Genomic DNA, 15,316 nt, shown 5'->3' on the forward strand with positions numbered 1-15,316 from the left:
CAACATCACTTAATAGATAATTTATGATGAACATCTATGTAATTTTTTTTATATATTAACGACGTTACATACCACTGATTAATGTTAGAGGTTCTATTTAGATGCGTTAAATTTTAAATCAACAGGAAAAAGTAAGATATTCCAATAATAGGATATGTACTAATAGTTGTAGACAATAGTTAATAATCGACTATTGATTATGTAATCAATGATTGAAAAATATTTTTTCAGTCAAAAATAGTTAAGTCAAACATTTTCAAATTATCTCAATTTAGCACAAAAAATATCATGGTCATTTTTTGCATAAAAATTAATTTCCAAAACTAATCTTATATCATAATCGTTAATTTTACTGTTGTGTAAGGTATTTATAAAAGTTTTTTGACTAAAATAATTTCTTTAAATTACCAAAAGCATTTCAGTCATTGAATAAGTTTTTCTTAGGAAATAGCAGAAAGATAAAAAAACCGCCGTTTTTTTATTAAATGTACTTAGAATTGAAAATGATAAAGACTTTGCCAGTTTTATCACTATACTGATTACAGATACGTCATATTCTGTTCGTCCGTTGACATTAGCGTTGCAATATATCGGAAGTACTCAAATTGGATAGCTATACGTGTGATTAGCATGGTTTTTGTAATATTTTAGTGTAAAATTACAGCATACTTCTATTAGTACATATTTATTTTTGTTACAAAAACTACATTGTATGATTAAGAATCGTTTTTATACTTGTGATAATACTAAATAATTGTTTTTTATAATGGTAAGTTTGAGTTTTTTATTAACTACTTATCTTACGATCATCAATATTTTCTTAGTGCTTTTGTTAATTATAGAAATTTACTATCATAGGTATCATAGGTTTTTATCATGTGATAAATCTACAATAATTTACAAAGAATAATTTTGTTAATGTCTTACTCTATCTCGACCCGATAAACGTCTTATTATTTATTACTGATTACTACGGGTATTTTTCGTTTTTAATTATATTTCTTTCTTATTTTTTTTAAACGATAAAACCAGGAAATGATTTTTTTATAAAATCAATTATTTAGATCGACGATTCCTTAATTAATGATTATTGACAATGAATATCAAACAGTCAAGTGGAAAGACAATTTCAAGGTTTAACATTTGTATTATTTTCTGTCTTTTTTTATCCCTTGTGGCACGTGTATTTGATAAACTAATAAGTATACAAGACAACAACGATACATTCTCAATACTCCCAGACAAATATTACGTCAAACATTAACACTGGTTTCACACTCGACACCTTTTAATATTCGCTCTCATTGATACTTATTAGCTAATATTCTATTTCTTCTTCATAACGTCTTCTTTGTCATTTTTTCTTTCTCTTCTTCGTATTTTTTCTGCATGAACTTGATTGTTCTCAGTATCTAGTTTGCATTCATCAGTGAAGGAAACTCAATCACTTGTGTGCAAGTTTTTTAAAAAAAAAACTAGATGCATTACATGCATAAAAATGAATCCATCGCTTGGGTTAAAAAACACAAAAAATACTTGTGCTTAACAGTAAGTCATGATTTGTGAATAAATCGTTTATTTGTAATGTTAATTAGAGTTGATTTTTATGTTATAAGGTTATTAATTGCATAATTATTTTTCCTTTCAACCTTGATTCAATTTATGCACGCTTTACTATCCATTATTGGTATCTTTTTCAAGACTCATAGCTATCTTCATCATATTTTCGTATTCTTTCTTGTGAATCATTTTACTGCCTGTTGCTGATGCAGCTGAAGCTGGACGTTCGCAATATTTGATCTCACTTAAGGGCAAATTCAATGTCAATGCCAACCGGTCTCGTACATAACAATAAGCACCTTGATTTTCGTGTTCTTCTTGTACCCAGCAAATCTGTTAAATACAGAATAATCAAGTTAATAAATGAATCGAACAGGAAATATTTATTCTTCACTCCAATTCCAAAAAATTTCAGACATATTCATAAGATTTCAAAGAATTATTTTACAATTTAATAATGAAGAGAAAATTAACAAAAACTTTATTTTAAGAAGATTCTTTAAATATTGTTAAAACTAATCATGACATCAGAGACAACAAGTATATTATTACTATAATCATCTCATTTTTAATATAACCTCGACAATGGACCCATTCACTCCATTCACTGATTTACCTTGGCAATAGGAAACCTTGAAATTTCTTGCACGACCAAGTGATATGGAAAGGGACATATTTGTTCGATTCTGACGATTGCTATTAGCTTCTCAAGTTTTCTCTGATTCCTCTCAGTAATTAGATCGAAATAAACTTCACCAGAACAAATGAGAACTTTTCTAACAATTTCCCGTGTTGAAATGGAATCTGTATAAATTGATAGAAATGATGTTCCTGTTAAAATTTCATTAAAAGTGGACTGTGCATCAGGATGACGTAAGAGTGACTTAGGAGTCATAATTACCTGCATATTTTAATATAAAAAAATATCAATACTAGTCATAAAATATTTTGCAGTTAATTTGTGTGATTGATAATAAAATAATAATAATAATAATAATATAAAAAATATAACGATTATTTTTTTTAGATACTAATAACCATGTTTGATAAATGTATATTCTTAAATTACTTTTTTAAGTGCAAAAATAAGAAACTGATATAAAATAAGTGATAAAACGCAAAATACTTCCGTATTATTTTTTATCAGTTTACATTATGAATGATTAAAGTGATAAAGATAAATGTTGAAGATAATAATTAAAATCCCAGATAATAAACTTTGTGAATTTTCATCATTAGAAGTGTATAAAAAAATAGATCAATAAAATAGACACTAAATGAAAATAAACATACCAAAAGTTTCCTGAAAGGCATCAATATTTGTCTTTGTAAAACATGAAAGAAATTAGCGGGTGTTGTGATATTACAAACAATCCAGTTAATATCAAAAAGTTGTCTTCTCATTATGTCATCTGGAGATTCATTTTGAGATGGTTCTGGAGGATTTTCACATGCCATGTGAGTACATTTATCATCACAAAGTTGAAAAAATCTTTCTAGTCTCGCTGAAGAATGCTCAGGTCCTTGTCCTTCCATTCCATAATAAGGAAGAAAAAGAACCAAACTCACTTGCCTGTCCCATTTTGATTATCCTGAGCATAATAATAAGTTTATAGCTACCTAAAACAATTTTAACAATCATGTAAATACCTAGTATTTCGTATTATTAAAGATTCAACTAATATATTAACTAATATATTAGGAAAGATATCGTGTAAAATATTTTTCCAAATCTTATCTCTATTTTGATCATGAATAATATGAATTCTATGTGAAAAAGTCCCTGGTTCACAATCTTGCCCAGATAATCGCACATGATGACCTTCTTTAAGTAAACTAGCAAAAGCTAGAGCTTCTCCCATTGCCCAGTCGAATTTTTCAGCATCCATAAGTTTTTTCCTCCAATCTATTATTCGACAAACCTGAGCATGTGGTACAATGTCTTTAAGACTAGTGGAAAAATGTTTGCAGATAATTTTTATGTCTTCTTCTTCAATGCCAGTCTGAGAAATTGGATTTTTTGGGTCTTAATTTGCAAAAAATTCAGTCCAAGGGACATCATGTCAATCAAACATTTGTATGGTGCTAAAGCTTTGAGCTTTTTTAAACTCTGATTCGTAATGATCGAAATATTCGCCCGTTTTCTATTTAAATACGATCAAGATACAGTATTATTAATTCATAAAAATTATTATGTAATAGAAAAAATTTAATTTAAAAAATTGCGCATGCTAGGCATGAGTTATAAATAATCTACAGTAATATAAATTTACTTCTGTAATAAAAGATTCATCAATAATGCCTTCTTTAAGTAGTTTATTACTATAAATTGCCAGAACATTGGGATGAACTTTAATGCGTTTGTACATAAGAGGTTGCGTCAGCATTGGTTCATCCATTTCAGTGTGACCATTACGACGATAACCAATGATATCTATTTAGAATCACATTATTGTGGTATCTAGCTCTGAGAAAAGTGTCAAAATAAATATTTACTTTTCCGACATATTTGTTTAATAACATATATGAATGGTTATCTTTAGTCAACACTATAATGCTTTTTAGTTGATTAATTCTAAATTAATATTGCAATAGTAATAAAACAAAGGTTTTCTACCTATATTCAGCAGCAACTTTCCTACAATAAGCTACTAAATCTGGATCATCTGCATGAACATGAAATATTGGAGCATTAACAACACGTGCAACATCTGTGCAATGTGCACTAGACCGTGAATACCGTGGATCTGTCGTAAATCCAATCTAAAAAATAATGGTTTGAGAATAAAGTATTTATCTATCAGTGTAGCAAGTTGTTGAGTCAATTAAAAATTTACTTGATTATTGGTAATAACATGAAGTACACCACCAGTAGTATAATCAGGAAGATTCGTTGAATGCATAGTTTCATAACAAATCCCTTGACCTGCATAAGCAGCATCGCCATGGACTATCAATGCCATTGATTTTTCTCCTATGAAGTCTTGACGAGCTACTTGCTCTGCTCGAACTCGACCTACAACCAGAGGCGATACCTCTTCTAGGTGTGAAGGATTTCCTAGAAGTGCATTTTTTATCTCCTTTCTTGATCTACATCAAAAATGAAACAAAAAATCAATTAATAATTAAAAAAAAAAGGTTTATTAAATAAAAAGTAAAAAAAATATTGATTCAAAAAGTCTTAATAAAAAAGAGTTAAACAAAAAAATTAATATATTGCAATATTTAGTTAAGTGGTAATGAATCATAATAACGTATTATTGTAATAAAAACTGTCGCGAATAAATTAAATGTAATTTTCAAAAGTCCATTATCTATTGAATTATTTATTTTCATTAAAAATGATTGATGAATTAGATTGGCGTGATCAATAGTGTTGACAAAAATACATATCATCAAATGAAATAATGTGAGCAATAATATGAATAATAATAACCATTCAAGAATTTTTTCTGAGTGTGTTCCTAAACGACACTTGACATCTTCTGACCCGAATCCTTCAAGGGGAATAGGATTAAACTGGATGAATAATTGGTGCATTGGTTTAGAACAAATGTTAACCAATGTATTCAATCGACCTCGGTGAGCCATACCGATGACAACGGATTCAACACCGAGGTCAGCTGATATTTCGAAAGCTTGAACGATTGCTCGAATAAAGGAATCACATCCTTCAAGTCCAAATCGTTTTTCTGTATCCAATTTAGCTGTTTATAATTGACCCAAGATTTTTTTTAAGTTGTTGTAAAATTTTTACTTGATCTTAATTAATTAATGAAAATAACTAACCGCTTCAAAGTCTGGAATGTATGTGTATTCAAGTCCCAAATGACCACAGTAAACTTTGTTTAGTCTCGTGAGGATTTCTCGAAGTGTTGATGAGCTTTTCGATCCTCCAATCATGGTTAGTGATCCGAGAGGGTATTCTCGATCCAAATCCGCCTCTGTAATACCTTCTAAATGTCGACGAACCACCACAGCAGGAGCTGGAGTTGGAGTCCCTTGGAGCTTCAATACCTCAGAATTTGGAAGACCAAGAGGGTCTATATCTGCTACCAAATTTCCTCTGGCCTGTGAAAATAATTTTTAATTAACAATTTTAGAAGTTAATCTAATAAAAAACAAACATTAAATATATTATACCTGATATGCAAAGCTTTAGCTTTATTCAAAGCAGATTCAGGCTTTTCAAGAAGTACGAAATCAAGTATCATAATAGAAAAATTTATTACTGAGTTTTGAAATAATACCATCATAAAATAAGCAATTAATTACTTGGTGTTAATGGAGGATTGTATAAGAAGCCACTTAGAAAATAAGCATCCCATGATCGTTCTACTGAATTTGAATCATTTGACCAACAATTATAATGATCTTCTAAATATTGACCATTTGATGCATTAAGAAAAGTTTTATTTTGACGTTCAATTTTATAAATTGGATATAAAGGCTTTGAAAAACAATTTTTTAACCTGAAGGTTTTAAAAAAAAATCATTGTTGTTAACAATTTATGTAATTATCTTTTTACAAATTATTAAATTGAAATTATCATTCATTTAACTATCTAAAGTATGAAATTAGTAACCACAATGAATAAACGATACTTTTATATCGATCTTTTTATGCATGGCTAATTTCAAGCTATAAAAACGCGGATATCGGTATTATTTTATATTCTGTTGGTAAAACAGCTACATTCAATTACTTTTTTTATTTTGGTTCATTTCAATAAATAATTAATTCATGTTTTTTATTTTAGGGTAGTAATGTTTCTATTCTTAATGAGCATAGAGTTTTTACAATACATCCACGAAATGACCCTGCAGACACAATTTTTCCTAAAAACCAAATCAAGTCAAGCAAGGTATCGTTCTGCGTCATATTAAAAAAAATTTTTTGTTCAACAATTACCATTAATCAGTTGCTCTATTTTTTCAGTATACCTTATGGAACTTTATACCAAAGAATTTATTTGAACAATTTAGGAGGGTAGCAAATTTTTATTTCCTCGTATCAGCAATAATTGCCATGACAATAGAGTCACCAGTTTCACCTCTAACAACATTTCTTCCTCTTTTTTTTGTCATACTTGTGACTGCTGGAAAACAAGGTTACGAAGATTTTTTAAGACATCGATCTGATGACAGAGTCAATGGTAGTCTAGTCACTGTAATTCGAAATAAATGTATGCAAGTATGTTTAATAATCATTTTTTATTTGACTACGAAATTTTAATGAATAAATAAAATTTTTTCACTCATTTTATCATTAATTTTATAAATAAATTAAGTATTTTATATTTTTCAGGTAATTAAATGTGATCAAATAGTTGTAGGTGATTTAGTAAAAGTTTCACGAGATGATGATGTACCATGTGATTTAATTCTTTTATTTAGTAGTGAACCTAATAGTTCTTGCTATGTCACAACATCTAATTTAGATGGAGAAACAAATTTAAAAGTAGGAAAAATTCATTTTAGAATTTTTATTGTTAATTAAAATGTATTATTAATAAACTTGTGACTAATACTGTTTTAGACTCTTCAAGTGCCAAAAATATTTTATGATAAATCAGTAGAAGATGTAGTATCTGTGGAAGCTTTAGTCACTTGTCAGCATCCCCAACCTAATCTTTATGAATTTCATGGAAAAATAGAAATAAAATTTTCTGAAAATGAATTAACTTCAGGATTTTTAACAATAGAAAATATGTTACTTAGAGGATCTAGACTTAAAGATACAGAATTCATTCTAGGAACTGCTGTTTACACTGGATCAGATACTAAGCTTTCTTTAAACTCCAAGTCAACGCCAAATAAATTTTCTACAGTGGAAAGGTACTTCAAAAATGCTTCCTAATAATTACACAGTTTTTATACATGATTTTTATAAATTTCTAATTTTATATTTTTTAGGAGCATCAATACGTATTTAATCTTCTTCATATTCATTCTCTTTCTGGAGATATTTTTTTCTACAGCAATAAAAGAATATAATGAATCTACACAATCTTGGTCGAGTTATCTTGGCTATGATTCGCAAATGAACTTCTTCAGATTAATTGTCGATGTTTTATCATTTACTGTTCTTTATAATTACATCATTCCAATCTCCCTTTATGTAACAGTAGGTAAGCTCTTTTATTTTTCAATAACTCTTTATGTATACATTTTAATTATTGAATCACTGATAATAAAAAATGAAACAAAAGAAAAAATAATTATGATAAAAATTGACAGAACTTCAAAAATTCTTGGGCTCTTTCTTCTTTCGATGGGACATAGATATGTATGATGAAAGAAATGATCAACCAGCTCTGGCAAATACCTCAGACTTGAATGAAGATTTAGGCCAAATCGAATATCTATTCACAGACAAGACTGGTACATTAACAGAAAATCTAATGGTCTTCCGAAGATGTTCAATAAATGGTAATATATACATAGAAAAAGATTGCAATGGAAAAATATATCAATTACCTGCTAATGGTGATGAACGAGAAGCCATTAAAATTATAAACTGGCCACCAGAAGTTTGGCACTTTATGATCGCTCTTTCTTTATGCCACTCGGTTCATGTAGCACCTCCTATAGTGATGGAGAGTGTGGTTGCAAGAAGAACAGCGTTTCGAGAAAGTTTCCGTCAAAGATCCATTACTAGAGTAAATAGTTCATTATTAATGGATCCTAATTTGCCAGAATATCAAGCAGCTTCTGCAGATGAAAAAGCATTGGTTGAAGCAAGCGCAAGATGTGGAGTTGTGTTGACGAATTATATTGGGGATCAAATAGAGATCAAAGTTGGAGATCAGATGATGTTTTTTACTAGACTGGAGGTGTTAGAGTTCACATCTGGTAGGTAAAAATAAGTTCTATTAAATCAATCTTTTTCAATTTATTGAAAATTACTTATCTTTGCTAGAAAGAAAAAAGATGTCTGTGGTAGTTCAAGATACAGCAGGAGATTTATGGCTTTATTCCAAAGGTGCTGATTCTGAAATGTTCCCATTGTTAAAGGATGGAAAAATTAATGAAACTGAATTACATGTTGCAGATTTTTCACAAGTAATTATTGAAATAAACATAATTTTATGTCCATATTTTAATTTTAAAATAATATTAAACTAATATTTATTTTCAGAGAGGTCTTAGAACTCTAATCGTAGCATACAAGAAACTAACTACTCAAGAGTATGATGAATTTGTACGATTAGCTGAAAGAGCTAGACAAGTAATTGGACCAGACCGTTCAACAGATGTTGCTAAAGTTTATTACTCTTTAGAAAGCGGTTTAACATTGTTAGGTGCCACTGGGATTGAAGATCGTCTTCAAGAAGGTGTTCAAGAAACTTTAGAGTCTCTTCGTGCTGCCAATATCAAAGTAACTTGACTCAATAATTGAACATTCAATAATTAAATTTATTTATAATGTATCTAAATAACTATTAATTAATGTAATATAACCATTATTTAGATATGGGTTTTAACAGGAGATAAAGCAGAAACAGCAGAAAATATCGCTTTTTCTTGCGGACACTTCAAAAGTGGTACAGAAGTATTGAGACTCATGAGACAATCTATAGTGCAAAATTGTTTCATCACATTAACAAGTTTTGAGTAAGCATTTAGAATGTTTGTCTCTTTTTAAAGATAAATGTTTGTTTATTAATTACTTAAACAATTTTGTCTTTTAGAAGAAAAATGAAATTAGAACCGTATAAGCAATACGGTCTAATAATAGATGGTACAAGTATAGCTATCGCCTATAAAAGTTTTCCAGAATTATTAAGGATAGTAACAATGAATTGTGATGCTGTAGTCTGTTGTAGAATGTCACCACTTCAAAAATCAGAGGTAGTTTTTTTTATTTTAATTTTTACCTTTTAGAAAAAATTGAATGCATTTATCAATCCCTCGTTATGATTAATTTTTTGTTAGATTGTTCAGCTGATAAAAAATGCTAAAAAGCGGCCATTGACTGCCGCAATTGGTGATGGTGGTAACGATGTTTCAATGATTCAGGAGGCTCATGTGGGTATTGGAATATTGGGTAAAGAAGGAAGACAAGCTGCTATGAATGCTGATTTTGCATTTTCTAAATTTATGCATCTTAGAAAAGCTCTACTAGTTCATGGCCATTGGTATTACGTACGAATTAGCATTTTAACACAATATTTCTTCTACAAAAATATTGTTTTTATCACTCCACAGTTATTGTTTGGAATATTCAGCGGCTTTTCAGCTCAGGTAAGAATTTAAAAATCAATGAAAACATTTCAATCTAATTTTAATATTATAATTTATGATTTCAGCCACTTTATGCTAGCATTTTTCTTATGCTATTCAACGTAATATTTACATCTCTTCCAGTTCTGACATTTGGTCTTGTAGCTCAAGATTATTCTGCAAAAACCCTTTTAAATTTTCCTCAGTATTATATGTTAAATAAAAAGAATAGATTACTATCGGGTTATCAAATGATCAGCTGGATGATTGTTGGTATGATACATTTTATTCAAAATTTATTATCCTCTACAAATATTTTTATTCAATATCTTTAATTGTTATGATAAGCTAACAAGCGTTAGATAATTTATTGTTCTTATCATTATAGCACTGTGGCAGACATGTGTAATTTACTTCGGAACGTATGCATACTGGAATATGAACCCAGTTAATTTATGGGACAGCTCGGAGGCTAGTTTTGAGTGTTTCTCAACTTGCATTTTCCATTTGGTTACTCTGGTGACTAATTTAGAGGTAGAGCGATAATCAATAATACTCACTTATTATTGTTTAGCAAAATCTATTACAAACAGTGATTAATTAATGTTTTTTATATTTCAATCAATTTTATTCTTTTTTCAGTTGTTAATAAGAAATCCTTTTTGGACATATCCCTTTATTTCAAGCATCGTTTTTTCCGAAATTATCTTTTTTATTATTACTTTTATTTTTTCTTCTCTAGATGTGTAAGTGAACAATTAGTTGATTTAATTATCTAATTATTATTTATAAATATTATTAACATTGTTTTTTTTTATATTCAGTCGAATTAGTAAACAAATGTTTGGAGTTTTCTATCAACTGTTCTGTTCTCCTTCTTTTTGGCTGCTAACGATAATCATAGTACCTGCATGTCTTCTCCCTGATACCTTGATATCAATTTATGAACGCTACAGACCTATGAAGTTGAATTATCAGGAAGCAAGAGAGGAATCATTAAATGATACTTACAGCGAATGGAGTGAACCTTCTGTAGAAGTAATTTTAATTTTTTTATTTATCAAAAAACATCGAGATATCATTTTATTTTTAATTGAATTATTAAGCAAATTTCTAGTCACATTAGTCTGATTATCAAAAATATTAAGTAGAAAAGGTTACTTTTTATCAGGTATTTTAATGTTTTGTTCATTCTAGGAAAGGAGATTTACTTTAACTCCATGGCGAGGAAACTTTTCTTTCAATCATAAATAAATTAACATAAATAAAATCAATAAGACTGAATATAAAAGGGTGACTAAATCATCTTCATGATATCACATTTCATTAGGTGAGTATTTATTGATTATTTTCTTTTAAATCTATGATAAAATCATTAAAATAGTTTAAATGAGTATTTTTTCAATTAAAAAAAAAATTTTTTTCATTATAAAACTTTGATTATCTAGTTTGTAAAGGCCATATATTTATTAAAATATTCTAGCTGTTTTTATAAATTAAATTATAGCAGTATATAAAAATAATCAATTGTCTCTTCAACTTGCAGAAATTATATTCTTTAAAAATCCATATTGCGAATTATACCAGAAAGTCTTATACGAGAGTAGTGAGTTTTATTTTATTTTATTTAAATTTAAATAATTTATTGTAATGTATCATCACCACATAAATTAATGTCGTTTCGTGTTTTTTACTCTAGTCTTTTTTCTTCAGTTTTTTTTTTATTCTTCTTTATTCATCTGAAAGAACATATACGTATTGCCCCTATTACCCCTAACTTCTTTCAACTCCATCCCCTATTTGGGATATGAATACACATGCAGCTATACGTTCTCTCACGCAGACGCATTGAATTTTCGCTTAGAATATTGTGTTCCGTTCGTTGCATTTCTGCGTAGTGTGCAATCAGCATTTGGCTGTTTTACTATTATATTCATAGTGGTGAATCACACATTTAGTTTATGTATGTCAAGAGATCAACAATATTATTAGTTTGAAAATTCGCTTCTAAATGTAGTGACAAAATTATTCTAGAAGTTCAACTAATCAGTGAAACAATCAGTAACGATTAAAATGTTTAAGACTTGAGATAAAAAATATAAAATCGTGATTTTCTGTGCAAATTATTTCTTAAGAAATTACTATCCATATCATGATTTATGACCTATCGTTGATTAGTTTCATAACTTAAGAAAAGACAAATTGATTTATGCACATTGATTGACATTTATAACAGTCATCACCTGTCATTCTTTTGTGAAACAGTGAACTAAAAATTGTAGTCACTTATTGCAGTTTCTGTTCTTGTGAAAGCATTTTAGTATTATCATATCATTTTTTTTGCTTACTTTGCAAACACTAAGTGTTTTGCGTGATGTACATTTACATAAGTAATAATACTACGTTATGTAAAAAATATTTTTTCGACACTAGTAAGGCAATTACATTGAAATAAAAAAATTTACAAATAAAAGTTTTTTTTTTATCATACTAGTGTTTTAGTTTCAATCAATAGTAATTTTTTCTCTTGCTAATCAAATTATTATTATCATTTACACGCCTACCATATAAATTAGTATATCAATCACATGATTTATCTGAATGTGTAATTTGAAAGATTATTAAGTATAACATTCATTTTAATTGTGATACTAAAATACTGAGTCCAATAAACATGATGAAAATAGCCACATGTTACTTAAAACGTTTGGTGGTTGTAGCTTTGTTAGCTGCTTTTATTTATTGTGTGGTTCAGATGTTTAGATCTGAACTAAAATTTGGTGAAAATGAACTATCAAATAGTGATAAATTGTACGTATAATAATAGAAAATTCCTATTTATATTAAGTACTATATTGTTATTTTTATTTTAGTTCGAAACAAAAAAAAATATTAAATTTTTATCAGTTATTTGTAAGAATATTTTTTCAATTGTTTAATTAGATAATTTTAGTGATTTTTTTTTTCATAATAAAAATATAAAATATAATTTGCAAAGTTCAAATAAAAAGGTTCTAGAGTGACAACAAATAATATATGGAACTATTGAAAATCGATTATATTTGCTTTGACATGAAAATTGTTAAGTTTTTAGAAAAAGAATAGAAAGAAATAACAGCACGAAACGAATAGAATAGTTTAATCGAGAATCAATGATAAGCACTTTGCTTAATGGAAATAATGATTTACATATTTAATAATCATTTACGTTACAATTTATTATTCAAAGAGGAGTTATTTTTTCTTAAATATTTATGAATGATACGCCAATAATAACAATCCTACCACAGACGTTTCTTTCAGTAATAATGAACTGTTTGTAATTTTAGATGGCATATTTCTCAGTTAATTCGAGAATCTAACAAGCAGAATAAATATTTAGAGGAAGGAGTTCAAGCTTGCAAGCTTCCAGAATTAGACGTAAATAATCCAGAGATTTTAAAATTCATCCACAATGTTCAACCACTCCAATGTTCCCCTGAAGACTGGGTCAGTGTCCAAGGATCTAAGGTTTTTATTCAAGAGAAAGCTAAAGAACGTTATGAATCGATAACTTGTGCCTTTAGTGGTGAGCTTAATTAATTATATATAATTTCTTTATAACTTTTAAAATGATTATTCAAGCAATTTTAATTAATTAATGCTTTTGTTTTACAGAGATTCTGAGAGTAAATGACTATGCTATAGAATTAACAAACCCTGAAGAGTCAGACGATGTGTACATACTCAAGCAAAGTGACTTTGTAGATGTAAAATGTGAATCAAAGAATGGAGACAAGTGAGTACATGAGTTTAATTAAAATTCTACCATTCAAAAAGATATGTCTAAAGCTTCAGGAATAAAAAAAATAATTCTTTAATCTTATAATTAACATATAAAAATGCTATTGCATTTGTAGATGGCACAGTGTACTAGCAGGAGTTAAAGAAGATCCAGAAGTAATGAAAAAAGTCTCCTGGAAAAATGTTTCTAAAGATGGATTAAAATTAAATGTGTTAATGTTTGGTTTCGACTCATTATCTCGTAATACATTTATTAGAAAACTTCCCAAAACTTATTATTATTTGAAGCAAAATTTAAATGCTCAAGTACTTGAAGGATATAATATCATTGGAGATGGAACTCCACAAGCATTGATTCCAATTTTAACTGGGAAAATTGAACTTGAATTACCAGAAACAAGAAAACGAATGGGTGCAAGTGCTAATTATGTTGATGTTTACCCAATGATTTGGAAGAAATATAAAGACAGTGGTTATATAACAGGATTTATGGAAGATGTTCATCATATTGGGACGTTTACTTATCGTTTGAAAGGTTTCAAGGAGCAGCCTACTGATCATTATATGAGAACTTATTATCTTGCAGCTGAACCATATTTCAAATATTCTAAAAAATTTTGTTTAGGTATGAAAATTTTGATTGATATTCATTACAAGAAAGATAAACAAAATTTTAATTTTATTTTATTTTTGTTCAGCGGGAACTCCTCGTCATATGCTGATGTTAAATTATATCAAGAACATTTTTGACACTTACAAAGATAAGCCAAAATTTATATTTGGATTTCATGGTGAATTATCACATGATTCTTACAATGATATTGGAGTAGCAGATGATGATTTATATCAATGGGTGAAAGATTTACAAAATTCTGGACATCTCAATAATACAATATTAATTCTAATGAGTGATCATGGTCATAGATTTGCTGAAATTAGAAACACTCTAGCAGGAAAGCAAGAAGAAAGGCTTCCCTTTTTTTCTTTTATCTTTCCACCTTGGTTTAAACAAATTTATCCTCGAGCTTACGCTAATTTTGTCTACAATACAAAACACCTTTCAACACCATTTGATATTCATAAGACTCTTGAGACAATTTTAAACATGGAAACTCCTAAAGATGCTGATACCAGTCAAAGGGATATTAGTTTGTTTGATAAAATTCCTCTTGATCGGACCTGTGCTGATGCTTTTATTGAACCTCATTGGTGCGCTTGTTTAAGTTGGCAAGAAGTTCCACCTAATAATTCTATAGTAGTAAATGCAGCAAATAGTTTCGTTAAATTTTTAAACTCTTATACTCAAGAGCACCGCGATATTTGTGAAATTTTGACACTTGGAGAAATTATTTGGGCTTCAAAGTTAATTCCTACCAAAGGATTATTACACTTTGAGAAGTCAAGTGATAGAGATGGATTTATTGGAGATTTCAGTGCTAAAACTCACCTAACAAATGAAATTTATCAGGTCAAAGTTAAAACAGAACCTGGAGGTGGTCTTTTTGAAGCTAGTGTATATCATGATATTGCCAAAAATACTTTCAGTACAAAAGTAAGTACCTGAAATTTATTTTTAAATTAAATTAATATTTTAAAAAGTCTTGTTAACATTGAAAATAAATTTTACAGATTTCTCATGTCAGTAGGATAAATAAATATGGATCTCAAGCAAGATGTGTAGAAAATGAGTTCTTTCATTTGCGCAAATATTGTTATTGCAAAAATTAATCAGATTCTGTTGTTTTAC

At 28.5% G+C, this 15,316-nt stretch overlaps 2 protein-coding genes across 6 annotated transcripts; both read left to right on the forward strand.

Annotated features, from left to right (window-relative positions):
* Positions 1-570: 570 nt before the first annotated feature.
* On the forward strand, positions 571-13,253 carry LOC118065862 (probable phospholipid-transporting ATPase IF). Of its 5 annotated transcripts, none has more exons than XM_035081412.1 (20): positions 574-652; positions 2,730-3,018; positions 6,321-6,425; positions 6,500-6,754; positions 6,869-7,021; positions 7,100-7,398; positions 7,477-7,691; positions 7,801-8,415; positions 8,483-8,625; positions 8,702-8,941; positions 9,035-9,177; positions 9,255-9,414; positions 9,499-9,807; positions 9,873-10,059; positions 10,175-10,320; positions 10,429-10,532; positions 10,611-10,824; positions 10,984-11,116; positions 11,333-11,392; positions 13,116-13,253. In XM_035081412.1, exons 2-18 carry the CDS (start codon positions 2,896-2,898, stop codon positions 11,038-11,040), a joined length of 3,468 nt encoding a protein of 1,155 aa, XP_034937303.1. In that variant the 5' UTR covers positions 574-652; positions 2,730-2,895; the 3' UTR covers positions 11,041-11,116; positions 11,333-11,392; positions 13,116-13,253. The 5 variants fall into 5 exon arrangements, with proteins under 5 accessions (XP_034937308.1, XP_034937303.1, XP_034937305.1 ...); XM_035081413.1 differs by lacking the exon at positions 574-652 and adding an exon at positions 1,435-1,548 and having other exon boundaries at positions 2,818-3,018; XM_035081417.1 differs by lacking the exon at positions 2,730-3,018 and having other exon boundaries at positions 571-769.
* Positions 12,461-15,297, forward strand: LOC118065875 (uncharacterized). Its single transcript, XM_035081434.1, has 6 exons — positions 12,461-12,597; positions 13,116-13,354; positions 13,444-13,564; positions 13,686-14,104; positions 14,268-15,121; positions 15,199-15,297. The coding sequence occupies exons 1-6, from the start codon at positions 12,461-12,463 to the stop codon at positions 15,295-15,297; spliced, it is 1,869 nt and encodes a 622-aa protein (XP_034937325.1).
* The last annotated feature ends 19 nt before the right edge of the window (positions 15,298-15,316 follow it).

The sequence above is a fragment of the Chelonus insularis genome, unplaced genomic scaffold (assembly GCF_013357705.1).
Source record: "Chelonus insularis isolate UGA/USDA-ARS -01 unplaced genomic scaffold, ASM1335770v1 contig_324_pilon, whole genome shotgun sequence".
In the NCBI taxonomy this organism is placed as follows: domain Eukaryota; kingdom Metazoa; phylum Arthropoda; class Insecta; order Hymenoptera; family Braconidae; genus Chelonus; species Chelonus insularis.

Bases quoted from the DNA above. Each gene is read 5' to 3' on its own strand.
- LOC118065862 (XM_035081412.1), top strand. From the start codon at position 2,896: ATGAAAGAAATTAGCGGGTGTTGTGATATTACAAACAATCCAGTTAAT. The intron at 7,022-7,099 runs GTAGGAAAAATT...ATACTGTTTTAG, and splicing joins ATGGAGAAACAAATTTAAAA to ACTCTTCAAGTGCCAAAAAT. The intron at 10,321-10,428 runs GTAGAGCGATAA...TTCTTTTTTCAG, and splicing joins CTCTGGTGACTAATTTAGAG to TTGTTAATAAGAAATCCTTT.
- LOC118065875 (XM_035081434.1), top strand. From the start codon at position 12,461: ATGATGAAAATAGCCACATGTTACTTAAAACGTTTGGTGGTTGTAGCT. The intron at 12,598-13,115 runs GTACGTATAATA...TTGTAATTTTAG, and splicing joins CTATCAAATAGTGATAAATT to ATGGCATATTTCTCAGTTAA. The intron at 13,355-13,443 runs GTGAGCTTAATT...TTTGTTTTACAG, and splicing joins GATAACTTGTGCCTTTAGTG to AGATTCTGAGAGTAAATGAC.